Genomic DNA, 22,711 nt, shown 5'->3' on the forward strand with positions numbered 1-22,711 from the left:
TATATATTTTTTTTTTTTTTTTTTTTTTTTTTTTTTTTTCAGGTAACATTTATTTCAAGGTATAAAAATGTTCCAAGGCTTATAGAATAATAAACAAGCTTAGGACAAACCTATATTGTGACATAACAGAGAATATTTAGCAAAAAGTAGTAAATCAGTGTTATTTCAGTATCAGTAATATACTATTATAGTTTTTATTTAAAAAAAAAAAAAAATATATAATATATATATATATATGTCTTTTTTTGTCTTTTTTATTTGTATTTTTAGTTTCTATATAGATTTTATTAATAATAATAAAAAAATTTGAACGTTTGCCTTGGCAAATAAGTTTTATCTTTCAACCCTGTTGTAAATAATTCTGAATTTAATGAAATGCATTTATTCTTTAGTGTTTAATGATGAATTCATCATGAGCAGGACTCACTGAGAGCTCGTCTGCCCCCTGCAGGACAGCTGGAGATACAGCAGGAGCACACACACACACACACACACACACACACACACACACACACACACACACAACACCAACGCATTGATAAAGACACTTACGGATCAGGACAGTCAATCAGAGGCTTTATTTCTCACCTCTGCTCTGACGAGGCTGTAATTAACCAGTGTTGTCTGATTAGGACACAAACATCTAACACAGATGAACTGAGGTTATGATGTGATAGAGAGGAACACTGAAGGTCACTGGAGTCTAAAGCTGCTGGACTCTCATTAGATCACACACCACACCAGGTCTAGATATATATATATATATATATATAATATATATATATATATATATATATATATATATATATATATATATATATATATATATATATTATAAACGTGTGTGTGTGTGTGTGTGTGTGTGTGTTTGTAAATAATATATAGATTTAATTATATATATGCATAAAAATATTAATAAAAAAATCAAGTAGTGTATTTGTATTCATATAAATATATTTTAGGTTTAGTTATTTATATTGACTTTTATATTGTTAAAAAAACATAATTTACGTAATGTAATCCAAAATATATTTTTGTTTTATTTAGAGTTTTTGGTTTGTTTTTGTCTTTAACCAAGCCATATACTTCTATACATTATAGCTTTTTGCTATTTTTTGCAGAACGTCTGCACTCATTGTATGTTTGATTTGCGTACACATGAATATATTATCATCTGCTTACGTGTTAAACTGACGCTGTCCTCAATAAAACACAGTGACTTTTAAATAGGACAGTGGTGTAGAGTTATGGCTAGGGGTCAAAGGTCATCAGTCGGCGTGGTTTGCTGGTAACATTACACCCTTAAATCAGTGCAGAGATGGAGAAATCAGAAGCAGTGCGGCTCAGATCTTGTCTGTTTGGTGTGTGATCTCCAGTGTAAATGCGTTTCGGAGAGGAATGGAGATGTGTATCTAGTGTTTCCTTATTTTTGAGCAGGAAAGCACAGGCTTGTTGACTTCCTCTCCCTCCCTTCCTTCCTTCTCTGCGAAGGGTACTCATCTGAAAAATGAGAACAAAGTGATTGTTCCTGTTCTCTTTCTTAAGTCACTTCAAATGCTGTTTGTGCGGCTGGAGCTCATTGTGAGGAGAGCAGAGCAGGAGACAGGTAAGACACACACACACACCGATGCACTTTACAGGTGCAGGTGTTCAGTTATGGATCTTGTAATAATCAAATGTTCACATGATCTGCTAACATGCTGAAAATGATGTTCTTCTCCACTATTTTTGTCTTGTTTTCCAATGCAAATGTCAAAAGATTCTTAAATCAAGATATATCAGCTAACAAATGCAAAATTAAGTGAATGCACTTGAAATTAAAAACGTTTTATGTCTATCGGTAGATGTTTGTTCTTGTTTAAGGCAGAAACTCACTTCATTTTGATGCATTTTTCAGCAAACGACTTCATATCATATGTTAAGAATTTAGCGATATCTGACAAAAATAAAATTTTTTCCGAATGCAACACAAATGCACAACTCGATCATAATGTTTTGCAAAAGGAAAACGTTCAGTGCATGTAGTTTTTAGTACATAATCTGCATGTTCAGTCTGAAATGTATGATTATGCATGTGAATTCTTCATTTGAGGACAGTTTCCGTCTGCTGTCTGTGTTTGTGTCAGTAAGATGCCCTTCGTCTGTTTAAGGCAGAAGTATTTGGTGTTGTTTGCATTAGTCGGACTGTATTTCCTCGCTGAGATATGATTGTATTCTCGAATGACAGCACCAGCGAATGGCTTGTAATGAAAAAGAGAAGTTCCAGTCGTAATGCAGTGAAAATGAAACTCAGAGGAAGAGCAGAGACCGTTCAGTTCTGAGAGTTCAGATCCAACGAAAACCAGCAGATCTTGAGTTTGACTCAATCTGTCTTTACGATAAGAGCACGAAGGGAAGATACTGTAAGTAACTAGTGTTTTTCAGTACAAAAACAATCTTAAATCAAGGTACATTTAAGGTAAATGAGTAAAATTTGGAAAGAAAACGCTTAAGAATGAAGTGAGTAAAACACAGAAACATCAGCCGGAGAAGTCAGAAAATGAAACTAAATTCAAAGTGAAAATTATTATTTTTCTGACCCATTGGCAGATATTTTTCTTGTTTTATGCAAAAGCTCACCTAAGTTGGATACACTAAAGTATCCAAGTATCTGGGGAAGAACATACATTTTTGCAGCAGTGCTTGCAACGCCAAGGTCAAGGGTTCGATTCCCTGCAAATGCATGAACTGATCGAATGTGACCCTGGAGCACAAAAGCAGTCTTGAGTCTCTGGGGTATATTTGTAGCAATAGCCAAAAATACATTGGATGAGTCAAAATTGTCGATTTTTCTTTAATGCCAAAAATCATAAGGATATTAAGTACAGATTATATTCCTTGAAGATATTTAGTAAATTTTCTACCATAAATATATCAAAAATTAATTTTTGTTTAGTAATATGCATTGCTAATTCATTTGGACAACTTTAAAAGCGAATTTCTCGATGTTTAGATGTTTTTGCGCACAAATAGCGTCCTCCTAACCAACCATACATCAATGGAAAGATGATTTATTCAGCTTTCAGATGATGTAAAAAAAATCACAATTTTTTTTTTTTTTTTATTGACACTTAAGTCTGTTTTTTTGCTCCAGGGTCACATATGTGAATGACTTTGGATAAACGCTTCTGTCAGATGCATGAACGCAGTAACTCATTCCACATGTTTTGAATGGCAGGTGATGGAGGATTTGATATGAAGGTGTAGAAATCTCCAGCATGGATTCGAACGAGAGCGAATGCAAGCGTCCAGAGGACTTCGCCAGCAGAAGCGTCGACCTTTCTCTTCTTCCCTATCCTCTTCCTCGCCCCGTCATGCCTCAGCCGCGCCGATACGTCCCAGACATGATCGATCTGAACCGGCTGCGTCTCCATCGTGTCGTCCAGGTGAAGCAGGAGTGTCCTCCGCTGTGGCCTCCGTCGCCTCCGTTACTCCTGCGCTCTCCTGCTCCCTACTTGCCTTCTTTCCATCCCAGTCTGGTCCCGTTCCCGTTCCTCCTGCCCGGCTCCATCCCACACCTCTCTCCGAACCCCTTCTACCCTACAGAGGCCGCACGGTTCCGCCGCAGGAGCCAAGAAGCCAGCAAAGCCGAAAAGCTGAACGTGCACGTAGACGACAGCTACTATATAGACGTGGGCGGCGATCAGAAGCGCTGGAAGTGCCGCATGTGCGAGAAATCCTACACGTCCAAATACAACCTGATCACACACATCCTGGGCCACAGCGGCATCAAGCCGCACGGATGCAAGCTCTGCGGGAAACTCTTCAAGCAGCTGAGCCACCTGCACACACACATGCTGACGCACCAGGGCTCACGGCCGCACAAGTGCCAGGTGTGCCACAAAGCCTTCACGCAGACCAGCCACCTGAAGAGACACATGATGCAGCACAGCGACGTCAAGCCGTACAGCTGCGGCGTCTGCGGCCGGGGCTTCGCGTATCCCAGCGAGCTGCGCGCGCATGAGCTCAAGCACGAGAGAGGACAGGAGAACGTGTGTGTGGAGTGTGGACTCGACTTCCCAACGCTGGCGCAGCTCAAACGCCACCTGACAGCGCACCGCGGCCCCGTGCAGTACGACTGCAGCGAATGTGGCAAGAGCTTCCAGTATCCCAGCCAGCTGCAGAACCACATGATGAAGCACAAGGACATCCGGCCGTTCATCTGCAGCGAGTGCGGGATGGAGTTTGTCCAGTCACACCACCTCAAGCAGCATGCGCTCACGCACAAGGTACGAGGAGGGACTGTGATCAAGGCTATGCTTTAGAAAATATTTTTGCAGTTTAAAATAGTTCCGGTCTTTAAAAAAAATTTTCTTTTACTCTAATTTTTTTTTTTACTGTAATTTTTTTTTTAAGATAATTGCAGTAGAACATGCAATTTCAGGCTTTAATATTTAAAAAGAAGGAAAATTAATTAAAAAAAGGCAAAAACACAACAAAATCACAAACATTTACTAAAATTAAAAAGGGAATGGAAAATCTAAAATTAAAACCTACACTGTAAAAATTATTTTTCACTGCAATTTTTTATATATAATTGCAGTAGAAAATATAATTTAAGTCTTTAATATTTAAAAAGACTTTAATAAATATATATCAAAATGGCAAAACACTACAAGATTATTAAAACTTTAACCAAAATAAAATGAGAATATAAATATTAAAAAAACTACACAGTAAAAATTTATTTTTCAAACTTTTGAAAATACAGTTTTAGTCTTTCTATTTCAAAATTCCATTTTAATTCAATATGTTTTTTTGTCTTTATTTGTGAAATTTACTAAAAATTTCTGACTGAAAATAGTTTCAAAGAAAATCCTACACCAACTTTTACAGCGTAATTCAAAATATGACAAAAAAATTTCAAAACTGTTCTTGAGAAGTACAGTGTACTTTTGACAAATGTACTTGAAAATTGCTTCGAAAAATGCATTTTTTGAAAAGCAAAATTACTTTATAATAAAATATTAAGTCTTGTTTAAAAAAAAAACGCTATAGGATTCAGAAAAGTCAACTTGTTTTTCCATTCGAATTACAGTATGTTGATTTTCTGAGACCAGTTGCAGATATTTGTTCTTGTTTTAAGCATAAACTTACTTTATTTCAGTCAGCTCTCCGATAACAAGACTGCGTATTGTTTTGTTTTGCTTCTCAAGTAAAACAAAACAAGAATAAATCCTGCACATTATCCATACTTGCAAATCTATCAAAAATAGACTTATTCACTCGCAACATTTCAGTCCTTTAGATACATGGATAACAACAAACAAGACTAAAATATAGGTTCACAACTCAATACACACAGCAACCAACCATAAATGAATAAATGCAGACTTACTTTGAATAGGAAGAAGAAAGCACTTCTCATTTCTCCTGTTGCTAATATCAAAAGTTGAGCACCAATTAAAACCAAACTGTAACATGCAGATGAAACACGAACAGGGTGTGATGCCCTCATCCTGCAATAATCATAAACAAAACTGCACAAGACACAAGAAAATACAACCAAGACTCAAATAAACATGCATAAAAATGGTTTGTGAGCACATAAAAACTCCCAAAATACAAGAGACATTTGGAAACCATTGATGAACCAATTTCAGTGTTTGCTTTTAAGTATATTTTCTTAATAAGATTGTATCACTACTAGATGTCCAGTGTAAAATCAGTGAATGCATGAACTGATTAAACGTCTGTAACATGTGATCTAAAGACCACTGGCTTCTCATGGACTGTTGTTTCTACTCTAATGTGTTTCAGGGAGTGAAGGAGCACAAGTGTCGCATCTGTGGCCGTGAGTTCACGCTTCTGGCGAACATGAAGCGACACGTTTTGATTCACACCAACATCCGAGCGTATCAGTGCCAGCTGTGCTACAAGAGTTTCGTCCAGAAGCAGACGCTCAAGGCTCACATGATCGTCCACTCCGACATCAAGCCCTACAAGTGCAAGGTGCGTCGCCGACTCAATGGCATTCGTTCAGGCTTTCTGCAGGTTTGGAAGGAATCAATCAAAGGCAATATGGTCTCTAAAAGTAAATGTCTTCAAAGTTTGAAAATACAGCTTCCAATAGATCTCCCATTTATTCAAAACTTAAGGTTTGAATAGCTCTGCCCTAGAAAATTGAAATAATTTTTACTGTACATTCTGATCACGCTGCTAAAGAAAGTGTATTGTTTTACAGAGAAGATTCTTAACTCAAGACACATTTACTTGAGAAGCAAAACGACTTTTCGAAGATGATCAAAGTAAAAAATCAACTGAATTCTCAGAAGTTTCTCAGAAAACAAGACTTAATTTCTTCAGTTTGCTTCTGGAAAATGACAGAAATACTGAGTAAGAGCATATTTTTTGCATTGCATGCAACATTTAATTCCACGACCTTATGACTTTAAGACTTTATGCTCTGGCTTTAATTTGTGCCTTTTTTAGACCTGCAGAAACCCTTTTAATTTAATACCTAGAAGCAATGCAAAGCTGCTTGTGTTGTTAACAGATTAGATTAAAGTGTAAAAGTGGAGGGATGCATCATGAATATACAGTATAACTTCAGTTCTTCAGTGACTGTAGTGTAATAAGGATGCACAGACGTCCAGCTCTTATTGGGTTCTTGGTTGTTCTGGAATGCATGTGACCTTGGGCTGGTCCCAACGATGACTAGATACGTTTTTGGCAGTTGAGTGTCTCCTCGTCTATAGGAAGGATATCGCTGCACAAACTGACTGTGTAACAATGGCTTTCTCGTCCCCTGAGAACAAGCCCCACAAATAGATTTCATCTCGCTTTCTCTTGTGCTCAGGAGCACTTCCTGTTTTCTCACGGTCCATTCGGACAGTTTACAGTCCCTCTATCCTCCTGAAGGAAAGGAAAGGACCACCCTAAAAAAAAAAAGAGTGCAGAGGATAAATGGCCCTGCCCTCTGTAAACTCCTTCATGTTCCTGAGAGAAACTCTCAGCTGTTTACTGTAACTCTCTGAAATGCTTTCAGATATGTGGCTTTACCTTTGGTGAAGGGGTCTGTAGACTTTAATACAGTAACAACCAATTTAAGACATCAGTCGCTCCACTGCTCTGTTTTTGCTGCGTTGAATTGCACAACAGAATACATTTTGCTGGCAGAGCAAAAATAAACAAAATATCTGTCCATATTATGTAAGAAATCCCAGTTACTCAATAACATGAACTTCTTGTTTACACTGCAAAAAAAAAAAAAGTTGTCCTTCCTCAGTGTTTTTGTCTTTGAAATATCGAAATAGTCTTAAATCGAGATACATTTAATTGATACTTTAAATGAGTCTTGTTTTTTGAGAAACTGGTCCAAATCAAGTGACTTTGATAAAACGAGAAAAAGAACTGCAGATGGGGTGAGACATGTTTGAAAATCACGCAAACCTTGATTGTTAAGATAGTTGTACCTGAAAAGTAAAAATAAATAAATAAATAGGTTATTGTGACTTTTTATATCTTACACAATTGTAAGATATAAAATTCTGAGGGGAAAATAACTCAGAATTGCAAGATATAAGCTTAAAATCTTTAAGAATTGTGAGATAAAGTAGCAATTATCATTTTTTTTTATTCAGTGGTGGAGACGGGCTTTCATAGCTTTGCGATTTAAAAAGCAAAAACAAGCGGTTTTCCGACGAATTCACGCGACCAGATTAGCCGCGAAAATGTGTTTGCGGAAGTTCCCTTTCGATACTACAGTCGTACTACGTCTTGCTAGATGCTTATTGGAAAAAATATTTTTTCTCCTGAACTGAATCAAGCTCACGCCGACACTAAGCCTCGCTCCTCTCTTCGCTTTGCTCTGCGAGCTTCGAGTTCTCGCTCTCCCTGCTGCGCCTCGATCCATGTCTCAAACTTATGATCAACGACCCTCCTACTTCGAGTGGCTCTATCTTCCTAATTAGATCGGAGCAGAGAAAGAAGTCTGCCCCTGTTCGTTCGTGGAAGGCAGCCTCCCCATGCCCATCTTTCTCTCCTCTCTGTTACCATCAGAGGAACCAATAACGAGTTCGTTGGGTGAACGATCAGACTGTAGCAATCTTGCTTGTTACCAGACTGTACTTCTGAGCCCAGTTATGTTGAGGTATAAACTGCAAAACTCACAGGTATGAAGCGGATCTCAAGATAATTTGTGCAGCATTATTGATCTACCAGAGTGTTTACTGAAAGTGAAAGTGAATGTCATACAGCCAAGTATGGTGACCCATACTCAGAATTGGTGTTGTGCATTTAACCCATATAAAGTACACACACACATACACCGTAAACACACACCCGGACCAGTGGGCATCATTTATGCTACAGCGCCCAGGGAACAATTGGGCAAACTCTCTAACCACTAGGCCACGACTTCCCCATTCTTTAAGATCATCAAAGCCACAACTTCCGTTGCATGTGTGGCATCACGGAACAGGGGATGTCTTGCAGAAGGTCACTGGTCGAAGGTGGAAAAAGGGCTTCCACATTAACTGCCTGGAGATGCTAGCAGTATGTCAACCCTATCAGTTCTTCCTGCCAGTCCTGAAAGTATGCCAATCCGATTGGACAACATGTCTGTGGTGTCCTACATAAATCACCAGGGAGGATGAACATGTTATCAAGGAGTAATGCCCCCTCAGGGGAGTGGATGCTCCATCCACAAACGGTTCAGAGAATCTGGGAGACCTTCGCCCTTAGAAGACAACTCTCACTGCCCAGTTCATTTCTTAAAAACCATGAATGCATTGGCCCAACCTCCTACTTTATGCTTTCCCCACGATCACTCTATCCCACAGGTAATCAGGCGAGTAAGGTTCTCCTGGTGGACCCGTTTGGATGAACCAGCTGTGGCTATCAGAGCTAACTCAGCTGTTGATAGCGGCCCCTTGGCCTGTTCCACTGAGATGGTGTCACGGCGCCGTGTAAAAGAACAAGATCTGGGTCCAAGTGCAAGGAAGAGACACTTTATTATAACAAGAACAAACAAGAACTAAAAGGCCAACACGGCAAAAACAAAAACAAAACCAAAACGAATCACAGGGACAAGCCGGAACACGAGCACGAGAAACACAGGTAATCCACATAGACATTACAATATAGGCAGGCAGAGTGGTGGGTGAGATGAAACTATATACTCGTGAACAAAAGGAAACAGCTGTGTGAGTGATTATGTGCACGGGTGTACAGGGTGAGTCGATGCAACAGGTGTACAGAGTGAATAAGGTAATGAGTCAGGGAGCCAGGGAGAAACACAGGTGGAGCAACTAAACAGTAATGAGGTGACAAGGTGGGCGGGGTCAGAAAAGGAAAGAAGAGAGCACATGGCACCAAAAAAACACAACACAAGCCATGTGCTCACAGAAAGACAAAGACAGAAAGACAGAAGACTGTGACAGACGGATTCTCCTTTCTCAAGCAGAGGGGACAATATGGCACCCTCGGCCTAACTAAGCCCCTCCACCTTTGGCCGCTCAACCGGAGCCTTCCAGCCTCCCAGAACAAGTTTTGAAAACAATTTCGGAGGCTAGAGCCCCGTATACGAGATGGCACTACATCTTGATGTGATCTGCTTGGTGACTAAACCGCGGCAAAGACCCTCAGACTACCGATTTGACAGAGATGTTATCTGCCCTTCGAGCCACTACAGTCTGCCAGCATTCGTTCGCTATCACTGAAGACTGCCTTGCTCCTAGCACTGGCATCAGTAAAGCAAATAGGGGACCTGCAGGCGCTCTTTTTAAGCCCTGCCTGCCTGGAATATGGGCCTAATTACAAAGTCGTCCTGAAACCAAGGCCTGGTTACATACTCCACTCTGTACTTCCTCCCTCTGAAGAGGACAGAGTAGTAGACAACATCTCGCTGGCATACTCTTCCTTTGGCCTTCAATGCCCCATTGGAGTACAGGCCCACATGACTAGAGGCATTGCCTCATCTTGGGCATGGTCCAGTGGTGTGTCCATTGTGGATATTTGTGAGGCAGCCGGCTGGGCCTCACTGACCACATTTGCAAGGTTTTATAACCTGGAAGTCCCACCAAGACTCGTCGCTTATCTCAGGGAACCAAGGTTACATTTTTCACCCACATGCAAAACTCTCAATCGCGTGGTTCCCAGATCCGTGGTTTTCCCATGGAATTGTGCTACTTTTACACTGTTGCAGGTTTTTTTGTGGTTTAACCTCTTAACTGTCACTCACGTTTTTGAAGATAGACTTGAATGTGCATGATACAAACCTAAATTTTTATAATTCATGACTGAAAACATTTTGTAACATGATTTTTTTAACAAAAAATATTAGTATAATATATATTTGGGAGTCTTAGACCTTTCCAACGATATATAGTTTGTCAAGATTAGATTAAATTTGATTGTAATATAGTATAGTCAACGTAGGCGTCCCGTATACGGGACGGGGGGACATTTAACAGGTAAAAGCAATCTCCCCAGAATGCATAGAATTCTTTTGGAATGACTGGATTTCGTCTGCGAAATTTCACTGAGCAACGATAAACACATTTAGAAAATCATTATTGTTCTTGGTATTTTAGGTGACCACCTGCGATCTCATCGCATTGATATTCGGTTAATAATGTTGAGTGATATGTCGAGTAGTTCACAAAAGGAAACAAGGCATTTTTGAGTGGAAGATTGTTTCTGCCAAGGAATAAAAAAAGTAATGTAAATGCGACTTTTTAGCTCACAATTATGACTTTGTTCCTTGCAATTTAGAGTTCATATGTGGCAATTCCAACACTATCTCACGACCAATTCGTACGTATTTTACGAGGTGGCTTATTCGTACGAATTTGTACGACCTCATTCATACGATTTTATACGATTTGTCTAACGGTTAGGTTTAGGTGAGGGGTTAGGTGTAGGTCATTCGTACAAATTCATACGAATCATACAACTCGTAAAATAAGTACGATTTGGCAAAAATCATATGAAATTGTACGAGTGTGGTCGTACGAATTCGTACGAATAAGCCACTTTGTAAAATATGTACGAATTGCCGTGAGATCGGGTTGGGCAATTCTAAATTGTTGTTTGGTTTCGGTTTGTTTGAGTTTGCATCTCACAATTAAGTTTCAAATGTTCTGTTTCCGTCACAGAATAAAAATAAATAAAAAGGTAATTGCGACTTTTTAATCTTAGTTAATTTTTGAATTTTTTGTTTCAGTCACAGAATATAAATTAATTAATTAATTAAAAGAAGGTAATTGCGACTTTTTATCCAGTTCTGAATTCATATCTCACAATTCTGGCCTTGTTTCTTATTCATAACTGTAGGATGCAAACTCAAAAATGTGAAAAAAAAGGACATACATTATCCTTTTCATTGTTTTATTCCATGACAAGATTCCATACATTTGTCTTTAAACGTGATTGACCAGGTCAAAGATTTCTGAAGAGTTACTCTCTTTACAGCTGTGTGGAAAGGAGTTTAACAGAATGCATAATCTGATGGGCCACATGCACTTGCATTCTGACAGCAAACCCTTCAAATGTCTTTACTGCGCCAGCAAGTTCACCCTGAAGGGAAACCTGACGCGCCACATGAAGGTCAAACACGGGATCATGGACCAAGGCCTGGACGCTCGCGGTGAGAAGCTTTATATATATATCGATCAGTCTTCTGAAGCTGTTCTCTCTGTTGTTGGTCTTGTATGATGTTGATGGTGTCTCTGGATGCTCTCAGTCTTCAGGAGACGAGGACGGCTGTGTCTCTCCGGTCCTCTGCGGATCCTGTCCCGCATCGGTCAGGAAGAGCCCTTCGATCTGTCCCAGAAGAAGCAGATGCGTCTGTCTCAGTCTGACGGCGGGAGCTCGGGCCGAGAAGAAGACGAGGACAGTCTGTACCGAATGAGCCAGGACAGTCCTGACCCTTACAAGGCCCGAGAAGAGGAGGAGGACGAGGAGGAAGAGAAGAAGAAACCGGACGACACGCACTTCTACAGCGATAAAGACGACGAGTTCTGAGGGACAACGAGACAAACACTTCTCGTGTGAAAGATGTACAGAAATCTACTAACACTGCAATATCTACTAACAATATTTTTGTATCGTGTTCAAATGTCTAAGCATTTTCTTAAATTAAGATGCATTTACTTGAGAAGCGAAAATATCTGCCAATAGACTTTTAAGCAAATTCATTTTTACATTAAAAAGTAATTTCACTTTTCATGTAAATGCATATTGATTTAAGAATGCTTCTAATTTTGTTATGTAAAACAATGTTTATTTTTTTTAAGTGAAAGTATCTTGATTTTCAGAAGAAGTGTAGCATTGTTTAGTCTTCCTTGGTAATATTTCGTGATGTTTATTAGAATTAATATAATTGAGAGAAGAAAACTGATATTTTTCTGACCGTTGCCTTCAATGGAGGTGTTCTTGCTTTGCTCTGACTTTGATAAATTAATGATTTTTGATAGTTTTGTATTTTTGTAAACACATGGATAATTTTATTTGCCTGTCAATCAACTGCAGTGTGAACGCTGATCAATATTTATGTACAATAAATTCATTTAAAGATTAAACTCGACCTGAATTTTGACCTTTAAAGTCAAGTCACCTTTATTTATATAGTGCTTTAAACAAAATACATTGCGTCGAAGCAACTGAACAACATTAATTAGGAAAACAGTGTGTCAATAATGCAAAATGATAGTTAAAGGCAGTTCATCATTGAATTCAATGATGTCATCTCTGTTCATCACTATACAATCCTCATGAATTAATATTCACAAACTATAAATATATTTTTACACATCACTGGAAAAATGATTTCCTTTGTATTTTTTCTTGTTTTCCGGTAAAAAAAAAAAACTGAAGATACTTTACTCAAGATAAATTTACAGAAGATGCAAAATGATTTGTTTTCAGGAAAAATGCATCAAAATTAATTTAATTTATGCTTAAAATAAGAGATGGGGTCAGAAAAACAATTCAAAGGGAAAACAAGTGGATTTCTCTGACCCCATTTCTTGTTTTAAACATAAGCACTTCATTTTAATAATATTTTTATAAAACAAGTTAATGTATCTTGATTAAAGAATGCACTGGAAAACAAGGCAAAAAAACACGTTGCAATATCAGAGCAGCCAGCCACGCAAATACATTCTGAAGCAAACTTAAATGTAGTCTATTTTTACTCTACAACCTTTTGGACAGGTTTTCTTCCTTAAAAAGAGTAACACACTTCCTCAGCAGAGAAAAGGAAGTATTGGAGAATAAGCAGCAGTTCTGATCAAACACGCTGCAGGAGTCCGAACCCTTTACACAAGATAACGCACTTCTCATTGTTGATGCCTGTTGTTTCCCAGAAAAAGAACAAAAAATACAATCTGACTTGTACAACAATGCAAGCAGAGTTTGGCAGCATCCACCAGTTTAACCACATACACACTTCTGTTTTGGAATAATTCTGTTTTTCTTTTTTTTTAATAAACCCCATAATTATTCCAAAAATAAATGTAAATTTAGAATGATTTCTGAAGATCATGTGACACTGAAGACTGGAGGAATGATGTTGAAAATACAGCGGAGCATCACAGAAATAAATTATATTTTAACAGATAAACACATTGAAAACAGCTGTTTTACATTGCAATATTATTTCACATTTTTACTGTATGTTTGATCAGATTCGGATTAAAAATAAATAAATAAACACTTAAAATTTCAAAATATTTGACCTGGACTGTACAGTTTGCTGCACTTGTAATTTTAAAAGTAAATGTATTTCAAATCCCTGTGCAAGAATATTCAACTCTCAAGCCTTTTTTAGGCATCACACCTTCTGGGTATTTGTCCTGATGAAACTGAGAGCAAAGAGGAAGTGCTCAGATCCTCTTCCTGTCTTCCGATCACCTCAATGTTCAGTTTGAAGCCTATGAAAACACACAGAATCAGGTACTGTGAGCCGTCTCTGCTGAACTGAAAGTCCTGGATGAATCAGGACAAAGGGGCTTCTGTAAACACAGCGCTGCTGAGAAATCTGTACCACTATGAAGAATAAAAAACCACACCTTGTGTTCAGTTCCACTTCTGTGTGACCAGAGCCAACGGTTAATGACCCGTGTGCCGAATCACATCCGCCCCTGCCTTCAAATAACAGACTGAAGTGACCTTTAACTTGCATTGCTCTATTAAACACAAAAACACTTTTTCCCCTTCGGCAAAATAAATATATTTTACATTTCAAAATATATTATATTTTTAGGATCATTTTGAAAGGACATTTTAAATATATATATATATTATTTATATATTAATATATTTTTTAGTTTTTTTATATTTTATTTTATAAGCATTTCGCCATCCATATATTTAAATCCAAGAAAATAAATTCACATCAGGGTTATTATAATTTATTAAAACTATATATATATATATATATATATACATATATATATATATATATATATATATATATATATATATATATATTAAACAACAACTTGAAATAAAATTAATTTGAAATAAAATCAAATAAAAAAAAGTTTAACTTGTTTTATTTCAGTAAGCTTCAGTAAATCTCATTTTCAATTTGATGACTAATAAAACTGAAATAAAAATGTATAAAAAGATATACAGAAATGTTTAAAAATGACAAAAAGCTCAACAACATTACTAAAATATTAACAAAAATTTACATGAAAGCAATATAGAACTAAAATCTAATTCAAAATATTCACAATAACTATACTAAAATAATAACGAAATATTGTAACATCTAGTTCCACACAAAAGACTTGAAGTGTATTTTTTCTTCTGCCTGAAATACATTTAGAAAAAAAATTGAAATTAAATATATTTTCATGTTCAAGAATATATCTGATAGAGCTTCTCTGTTTATATGTAGGCCGTATTTGAAATATATTTTGGGTTTCTTCAGTCATCTGAGGTCTTTCAGGTCTCTAAAACAGTTGATATGAATGACTGCAGACTTTCACTGTCTCTGTGAAGGGAAAAGCTCTATAGAAGGTTCATTTAGTCTTGATTTTTTAACACACAGAGTTTTCCGGCCGGTCAGTTCGTGTAAATTGTGTGTGTCTTTGGTTTCTGTCTTTTGTAAAAGCAGTCAGCTCCTCTGAGGATGTTTAGACCAAACGTCTGTGCATTTCCAACACGAGACTCTTTTTTATTTGTGAAGTCAAGTCAATCAAGTCAAGTTCTTTGTTTACTTTGTTTTTTCCACACATACATATATATATATATAAGACCTAATATAAAATATAGTTGAATTTGGAACAATTGTCATAAGGAATTAAAAAATATGTTATTCACTTTATAAATGTGAGAACATTTAAAAAAACAAGTTGATTAATAATTTTAACTCAATATCAATAATTTGTGCATGTAATTCTTAAACTACTGTAATGTGTACTTTTGTCTTATGTAACTGTTTGGTTTATCTTGTATGATCAAATTCAGTGAAATAGTGATGCTTATTAGATAAATATGTGTAAAGGATATGCAAAATAAGCAATGACACCTTTTTTTTTGGTAATTATGTATATTTTTATTTACTGTGAAAATATGTCTGTGAGGTTATGGAGTAAATTGAGAAGAATGCTGATTTATTTGATTCCTTTGACCACTGAGAGCAGCAGCTGTCAATCACGTGTCTGTGAGACCAGAGCGCCCTCTGTCGGACTCATCTACAGTCACACCCTGTCACCCGTGGAGAAATAATGTTTCACTTTCCTCAGTTATTCTTGATCGTTAATTTAACTGTTAATTCATAAAAATAAAAAAATATATAAATTCTGCATTTATATAAATAATAATGTGTTTCATTATGGTTTGTGTCAAAAAGCGGTGATTCTCTGTAAATATAGGATCAGTAAGTTAAATTAATCTGTAAATTAGGATCAGTAAGAATTTTTATGTTTTAAAGAAGTCTCTTCTGCTCATCAAGGCTGCATTTATTTGATCAGAAATACAAAAAATACTGTAAAATTGAGAAATATTATTGTAATGTAAAACATCTGTTTTCTGTGTGAATCTGTGTTAAAGTGTAATTTATTTCTGTGATGCTCCGCTGTATTTTCAGCATCATTCCTCCAGTCTTCAGTGTCACATGATCTTCAGAAATCATGAAAATATGATGATTTACTGCTCAAGAAACATTTCTGATTATTAGCAATGTTGAAAACAGTCAGGGGTAATGTCAGAGAGAGAGAGAGAGAGAGAGTGTTTGTGTGCGTGTGTGTGTGTGTGCGTGTGTGTGTGTGTGTGTGTGTGTGTGTGTGTGTGTGTGTGTGTGTGTGTGTGTGTGTGTGTGTGTGTGTGTCCAATCTCCTCCAATCTGCCTCTATTCATACGCTTCTGTATTCATGTGTTCCTGGGAATCTGGCTGCTGTTCAATCTTAAAATCACACAAACATCACTCCATAAAGACATTGTGCTTCACGTTTCCCAAATCTTTCTACGTCCAACCTTGATCTGAGTACTTGATGAAGTTCATGGCCTTTTTTGCTGTATGTGAGCGTTCAAAAGTTTAGAACAATTCGATGTTTTGATGTTTCTGAAGTCTTTTCTGCTCATCAAGGCTGCAAAACTTGTGAAATACTCTTAAGGTGTCAAATTATGCTTGACTTTATGTCTTAAGTTTGGAATAATAATAATTTAAGTGTTTAAGTCTCTTCTGCTCATTAAGGTTGCATTTATATGATAAAAAGTGAAATATTATAATAATGTAAAACAGCTGTTTTCTGTGTGAATCTGTGTTAAAGTGTAATTTATTTCTGTGATGCTCCGCTGTATTTCCAGCATCATTTCTCCAGTCTTCAGTGTCACATGATCCTTCATATTATAATAGAATGTATCTATTGTAAGTCACTTTGAATGAAAGCGTCCATCTGCTAAATGATTATGTAAATATTAGGGTGTAACAGTTCAACTTTTTCACAGTTTGGTTTGTTTTACGGTTTTATAGTCCGGAAAATACAGTAAGTATGGAACATGAGAGGAGAAAGAGTTACTTGCTAGGGATGATGTTAGGAAGTGATATTCAGGTTGCTACATTTTTAATGATTACAGTAGTTAAAACAGCTAAACTTCAACATTTTAGCTGTAAAATATCACATGTAGTAGATAATATTAAGAAATAAATTGTGCTTTTACTTTTAAAAATGTTGGTAACGTTACAGTTATTGCTTACAAACTTTGAAGATTTTGAATACAGAAGTTACATTTTTATTGGTGTATTTTCAATTAGATGTGTTATTATTATCTGTGCAGTAAGATTAATTACTGCATAAATTAATTAAGATTATTAAGTAATAAATTCATTTTAAGACAGCATGGAATAGATTGTATAATGCTGTTATAACAGCATATTATATAATCTATTCCATGCTATCCTGGAATAAAAAAATGTTTTTAAAAAAAAATAAATTTCATAATTAGTTTATTCAGGTTGAGCTTAGACCAAGAGCAGAGAAAGACACTCACTCCAGCTCAACCTTAAATGACTTTTAAGCGCCAAAAGTCAGACAAAATACCTGACAGTACAGAGAGTGTTTAAATCAATATACAAAGATGTACCTGCTACGAACTCTCGAATTGATTCAAATTCGCGATCCCCAAACTGACTCCAATGATTCGCGATCCCGCGACGAACTGCCGAACCGATTCAAATAATTTGCGATCCCGCTCCGAACTCTCGAATTGATTCAAATGATTCGCGATCCCCAAACTGACTCAAATGATTCGCGATCCCGCTACGAACTCCCGAACTAAGTCAAATGATTCGCGATCCCCAAACTGACTCAAATGATTCACGAACCCGCTTTGAACTCCAGAACTGATTCAAATAATTTGCGATCCCGCTCCGAACTCTCGAATTGATTCAAATGATTCGCGATCCCCAAACTGACTCAAATGATTCGCGATCCCGCTACGAACTCCCGAACTAAGTCAAATGATTCGCGATCCCCAAACTGACTCAAATGATTCACGAACCCGCTTTGAACTCCAGAACTGATTCAAATAATTTGCGATCCCGCTCCGAACTCTCGAATTGATTCAAATGATTCGCGATCCCCAAACTGACTCAAATGATTCGCGATGCCGCTACAAACTCCCGAACTGAGTCAAATGATTCACGAACCCACTTTGAACTCCCGAACTGACTCAAATGATTCGCGAACCATCTCCGAACTCCCGAACTGATTCAATGATGTGCGATCCCCAAACTGACTCAAATGATTCGCGATCCCGCTCTGAACTCCCGAACTGACTCAAATGATTCGCGAACCCGCTCCGAACTCCCAAACTGACTCAAATGATTCGCAAACCCACTTCGAACTCTCGAACCGATTCAAATGATTTTGGATTGATTGTATATTTTATTTTTACATTCAAGAGTATCCAGTGATATTTTACATTTAATTATTCGGTTTCTGTTTGGTAAACAATCTGATGTGATCCGACCACCTCAGAGAAAACCAGTGTTACATTTAAGTATTCGGTTTCTGTACCTTGACACCTAAAAATTTAAACATTGTGTAAATAGCACAAAAAAAATGAACGAACATACAAATTAAACAATTTCAAACAGGGCCCACTGGTACAACCTTCAGCGGGGCCCCGCAAACCCCAGCCACAGCCACTGACAGTTACCATAAAAATATTAATGTTTTCAACATTGCTAATAATCAGAAATGTTTCTTGAGCAGCAAATCATCATATCATCATATTAGAATGATTTCTGAAGATCACGTGACACTGAAGACTGGAGTACTCATTTAATTAGTAATTATATGAGTATTATATATAAGAATTATATTGCTAGTTACTACTATTGAATCATTCTTATTGGTCTGATTGGGTCATTTTGTCTTTATTTTCATGCATTTTTGTCATTCTGCCAGAATAGTTTTTTAGGATTGTTCTTGTTTTGAACTGAAATCCCAGACTGCTGATTTTGGAATCGGGAATATGAATCATCAATCATATTTCATGCCTGTAGTTGACGTTAATCAGAAGGCTATTTTTCCACCAAATTTGACATGTCAGATTTGATATCATACAGATAGCATAGGAAGTGATTTAATGTGTCATTTCATAATAAATGTCCCGTTTGTGAGTCTGTGACGGCTACTAAACGAATCAAATGTATTCTGGGCCTTTTTATGCAGTAATCGTATTATGATGCAGCATCAGAGTGAGCTTTAATTGGATTGCGTTTCTGGCTTCAAGCTCTGTTTAGGTTTTCATGTTAAAATGATTGGTTCGTTTTTTTTCTGGCATGTAACCCAAAACCCTCAAACTGATACAAATCTGAGACTGATTCGAATCATATTTTCATTCTGATTAAAGCCTTTTCTCTCATCGATCTGCATGAATCAGGACTTTTACAAAAGTGTTTAAATTGTTTCCAGGACCAAAACAAAAATTCCATTCTGTCTTCAAATCAGAGCTTTTTAAAATCTTTTTAAAATTTTATATTTTATTATTTTGCTGTTGTTTAAATTACGGTAAGTGTTGTAATAATTTTGTTGTGTAGTTTTTTCATTTTTGTTTTTGTTTGTTTCATGTTTGTACTTGTATGAATTTTTATTTCGGTTTTAGTCAGTTTAAGTACATAAAGTTAATAAAAGTGAGAAATGTTGCAACTAGATTAAATAAAATATAAAAATATATGTTTTTTAATTTATTTATGTTTATTTTATTTCAAGTAGCATTTTACCATTATTGCGATACTCTTATTTTTTTCACTATTTAAAATTAGTTTTTACATTTTCTGTTTTCGTGTAGAAAAAAGTGATGCTCATCATTTCAGTCCAAGCCAATTCCTAACTTTATTTATTTATTTTGCAGCATCTGTTAAAATGTATCTGTCTCTCAAAATAAATCACGTGCAATGAAACAGTGATTTTCCACTGGGTTCCCTGACAAACACGCGTGTCTCTGCTTGTTCCTGCTGTACAGGTAATTATGATTTAACTGTAAGATAGACGTTGTTTAGAAATAAATACAAGAAATGGAGCCGAGATCAACTTACATTTACATACTCTTATCTGAACTCAACACATAGTTGTAGCAGTAATTTATTGATTTGAACAGTGTCTTTGGGATGACACAAGTATAAACTTGAACACTAAGCATGTGTTTGTGTAATGCATTCCTGCTGTTCTTTCTGACTAAGTCCGTCTTAAACAGCTTGTAAAACTGATAGACAAGCAGTTGTCATACATTTAGCTATTATTGTTGTCGTTTTTACATATGCATGTTTAATTCAAAGCGTGCATAGCAAAACAACCAACTGAAATAGCAGTACCGAGTCAAAATGTCCATAATTCATCTAAATGCAAATCAAGTCTGAGCAGTTTTCTATTGAAGCTGTTCAGTTTCTTTGAAAGACATTGACCAGAGTTTGTTTTTCAGCACTTTGTCTCTGAATGACACTGGAGAAACCAAGAGACGGGATGTTTGACCTGTCAGTCCGGTTTACATAAAGAGATATGATGTCATGTTATTTCTGTTGACCTATTTATTTATTTATTTTTAGTTTTTTTTAAAGAAGTCTCTTCTGTTCACCAAGCCTGCATTTATTTGATAAAAAAAACTGTAAATATTGTGAAATATTATTCTAATGTAAAACAGCTGTTTTCTGTGTGAATCTGTGTTAAAGTGTAATTTATTTCTGTGATGCTCCGCTGTATTTTCAGCATCATTCCTCCAGTCTTCAGTGTCACATGATCTTCAGAAATCATTCTCATATGCTGATTTGCTGCTCAAGAAACATTTCTAGATAAAAAAAAAAAAATCTGTATATGGTCGTGTATATCAAGGGAATTTGGTAGCAAATGTAATGAATAAAAGAATTTTAAAAAAGGAAATAAAATTTCAATTCTGTGCTGTGCACACCAAAATATATGTGTATTACAAATAGCAGACTCTGAAACATCTTAAACCAGACTAACATGGCTTACTGGTTTTGGCAGGTCTGAACTCTTCTCAATGCATGATTTAAGGCATAGTTAAACCAAATATGAACAATCTGTCATACTTTACTCAGCCTCATAGCGACTCAAAGCTGTGTGTGGTTCTTTCTTCTGAGGAACACGACTGTAATGAAGGGTCGCCATCCATGGTGATGGGAGGGGGACTCTTGTTCACGGCCTCCTCCTGGTACTTCTCTCCTCTCGGACCACCGGCGGGCTTTAGCAGAGAAACATGAAAGGGGTCAGGATGATGAAGAATGGGTGCAGTGGAGAAACGTTCCTTCAACTGTTGGAATGCCATGGTAGCAGACGAAGACCAGCGCAGACAATGTCTGTTTCCTTTTATCATGGAGGTGAGAGGTGTTCCGATGGTGCCGAAGTCAAGAATAAACCATCTGTAGAAATTTGCGATGCCCAAGAAGCGTTTTAGTTCCTTTGGTGTCTTGGGTTGAGGCCAGTTGAGCACAGACTGTATCTTTTCATCATCCATTGCTACCCTCTCTTCACTGATGATGTAACCAAGGAAGGATGTTTCTGTCTGGTGGAACTCACATTTCTCAATTTTAGCGTATAGATGATTATCAGAGAGTCTATGAAGTACTGCACATACATGTTGCACATGGGAGTCCAGAGTATCCAAATAAATTAAGTCATCATGTATGTAGGCAAAGACCCAACATTTAAGGTTGTTATATTCAGGGGGTAATCCCAGCAAAGGTGAGTTCGCTGTAGATTGGACTGTACATGAAGAAGGCTGAGATTGAGTGGTAAGTAGACAGTTATATTGGCAGGAATACGACCATTGGATAATTTGTTTAGTTGTCCATGAAATCCGAGGATCGTGTCTCTTTAGCCAGGGCAGACCCAGTATGATGGGATTCTAAGGAGATTTGATGGCGAATAGACAAATGGTTTGAGTATGAAGTATTCCAGTTTTAAGATACAGATGTCACGTTCGGTGATACAGGAAACACGGAGAGAGAACCAACTGCAGGCATGACATTTATTGAAGGGTAATCCAAAGGGGTAAACAGTCCAGGCAGGGTCAAAACCAAACACAATCCAAACATGAAAACAAGGCAAGGGCAAGACTGATTTGACAGACATGAATAATCATTAGACATTAAACATGGACTCCGTAACACAGACTCAAACAGACCGGGTATAAATACACAGAAGGTGATGAGGGAACTGGAGACAGGTGGGGAACAATCAATTAACTCAAACAAGGAGGAAGGTGACCAAATAAGGGAACAGGAAGTTGATAAGGTGTCAGACACCGTGGGAAGGAGGACACCTAGTGGAACCCCAGGGAACACCACCCAGACACTGTGACAACAGATCCTTGGTGACAAATTTGGCTTGTCATGCAGCCCAAAAGACGTCCATCTAAGGCTACCACTGCCACCCGTGATTCACACGGAAGAGGAAGATTATGAGTATTGGCAAACTTTGTCGATTAAATTTCCTGCAGCCCCGAATCTATCAGTGCTCCAGTATTAGTACATCTTCCATTACATTTAAGGGTTACTGGAGCTTCTAGGCAGTTTGTAGATTTGAGATTGGAACTCACCGCAGAGAAGCTTGGAGTGGAAGGACGAAAAGGGCAGAAAGCCCTCAGATGGCCGGACAAACCACAGTAGAGGCAACATGATTGTGAATCCTCCTCTTTCTTTCTTCATCAGTGAGATGAGTGAAACCAATCTGCATGGGTTCTGACTCTGTGG

General features: G+C 37.1%; 1 protein-coding gene across 2 annotated transcripts; it reads left to right on the forward strand.

The window, feature by feature from the left end:
• The first annotated feature begins 1,507 nt into the window (after positions 1 to 1,507).
• LOC113052786 (zinc finger protein 366-like) lies at positions 1,508 to 12,563 on the forward strand. Of its 2 annotated transcripts, none has more exons than XM_026217236.1 (5): positions 1,508 to 1,606; positions 3,218 to 4,268; positions 5,800 to 5,991; positions 11,455 to 11,629; positions 11,726 to 12,563. In XM_026217236.1, the coding sequence occupies exons 2-5, from the start codon at positions 3,258 to 3,260 to the stop codon at positions 12,004 to 12,006; spliced, it is 1,659 nt and encodes a 552-aa protein (XP_026073021.1). In that variant the 5' UTR covers positions 1,508 to 1,606; positions 3,218 to 3,257; the 3' UTR covers positions 12,007 to 12,563. The 2 variants fall into 2 exon arrangements, with proteins under 2 accessions (XP_026073021.1, XP_026073022.1); XM_026217237.1 differs by having other exon boundaries at positions 11,520 to 11,629; positions 11,726 to 12,012.
• Positions 12,564 to 22,711: the final 10,148 nt, after the last annotated feature.

The sequence above is a fragment of the Carassius auratus genome, chromosome 33 (genome assembly GCF_003368295.1).
Source record: "Carassius auratus strain Wakin chromosome 33, ASM336829v1, whole genome shotgun sequence".
NCBI lineage: Eukaryota > Metazoa > Chordata > Actinopteri > Cypriniformes > Cyprinidae > Carassius > Carassius auratus.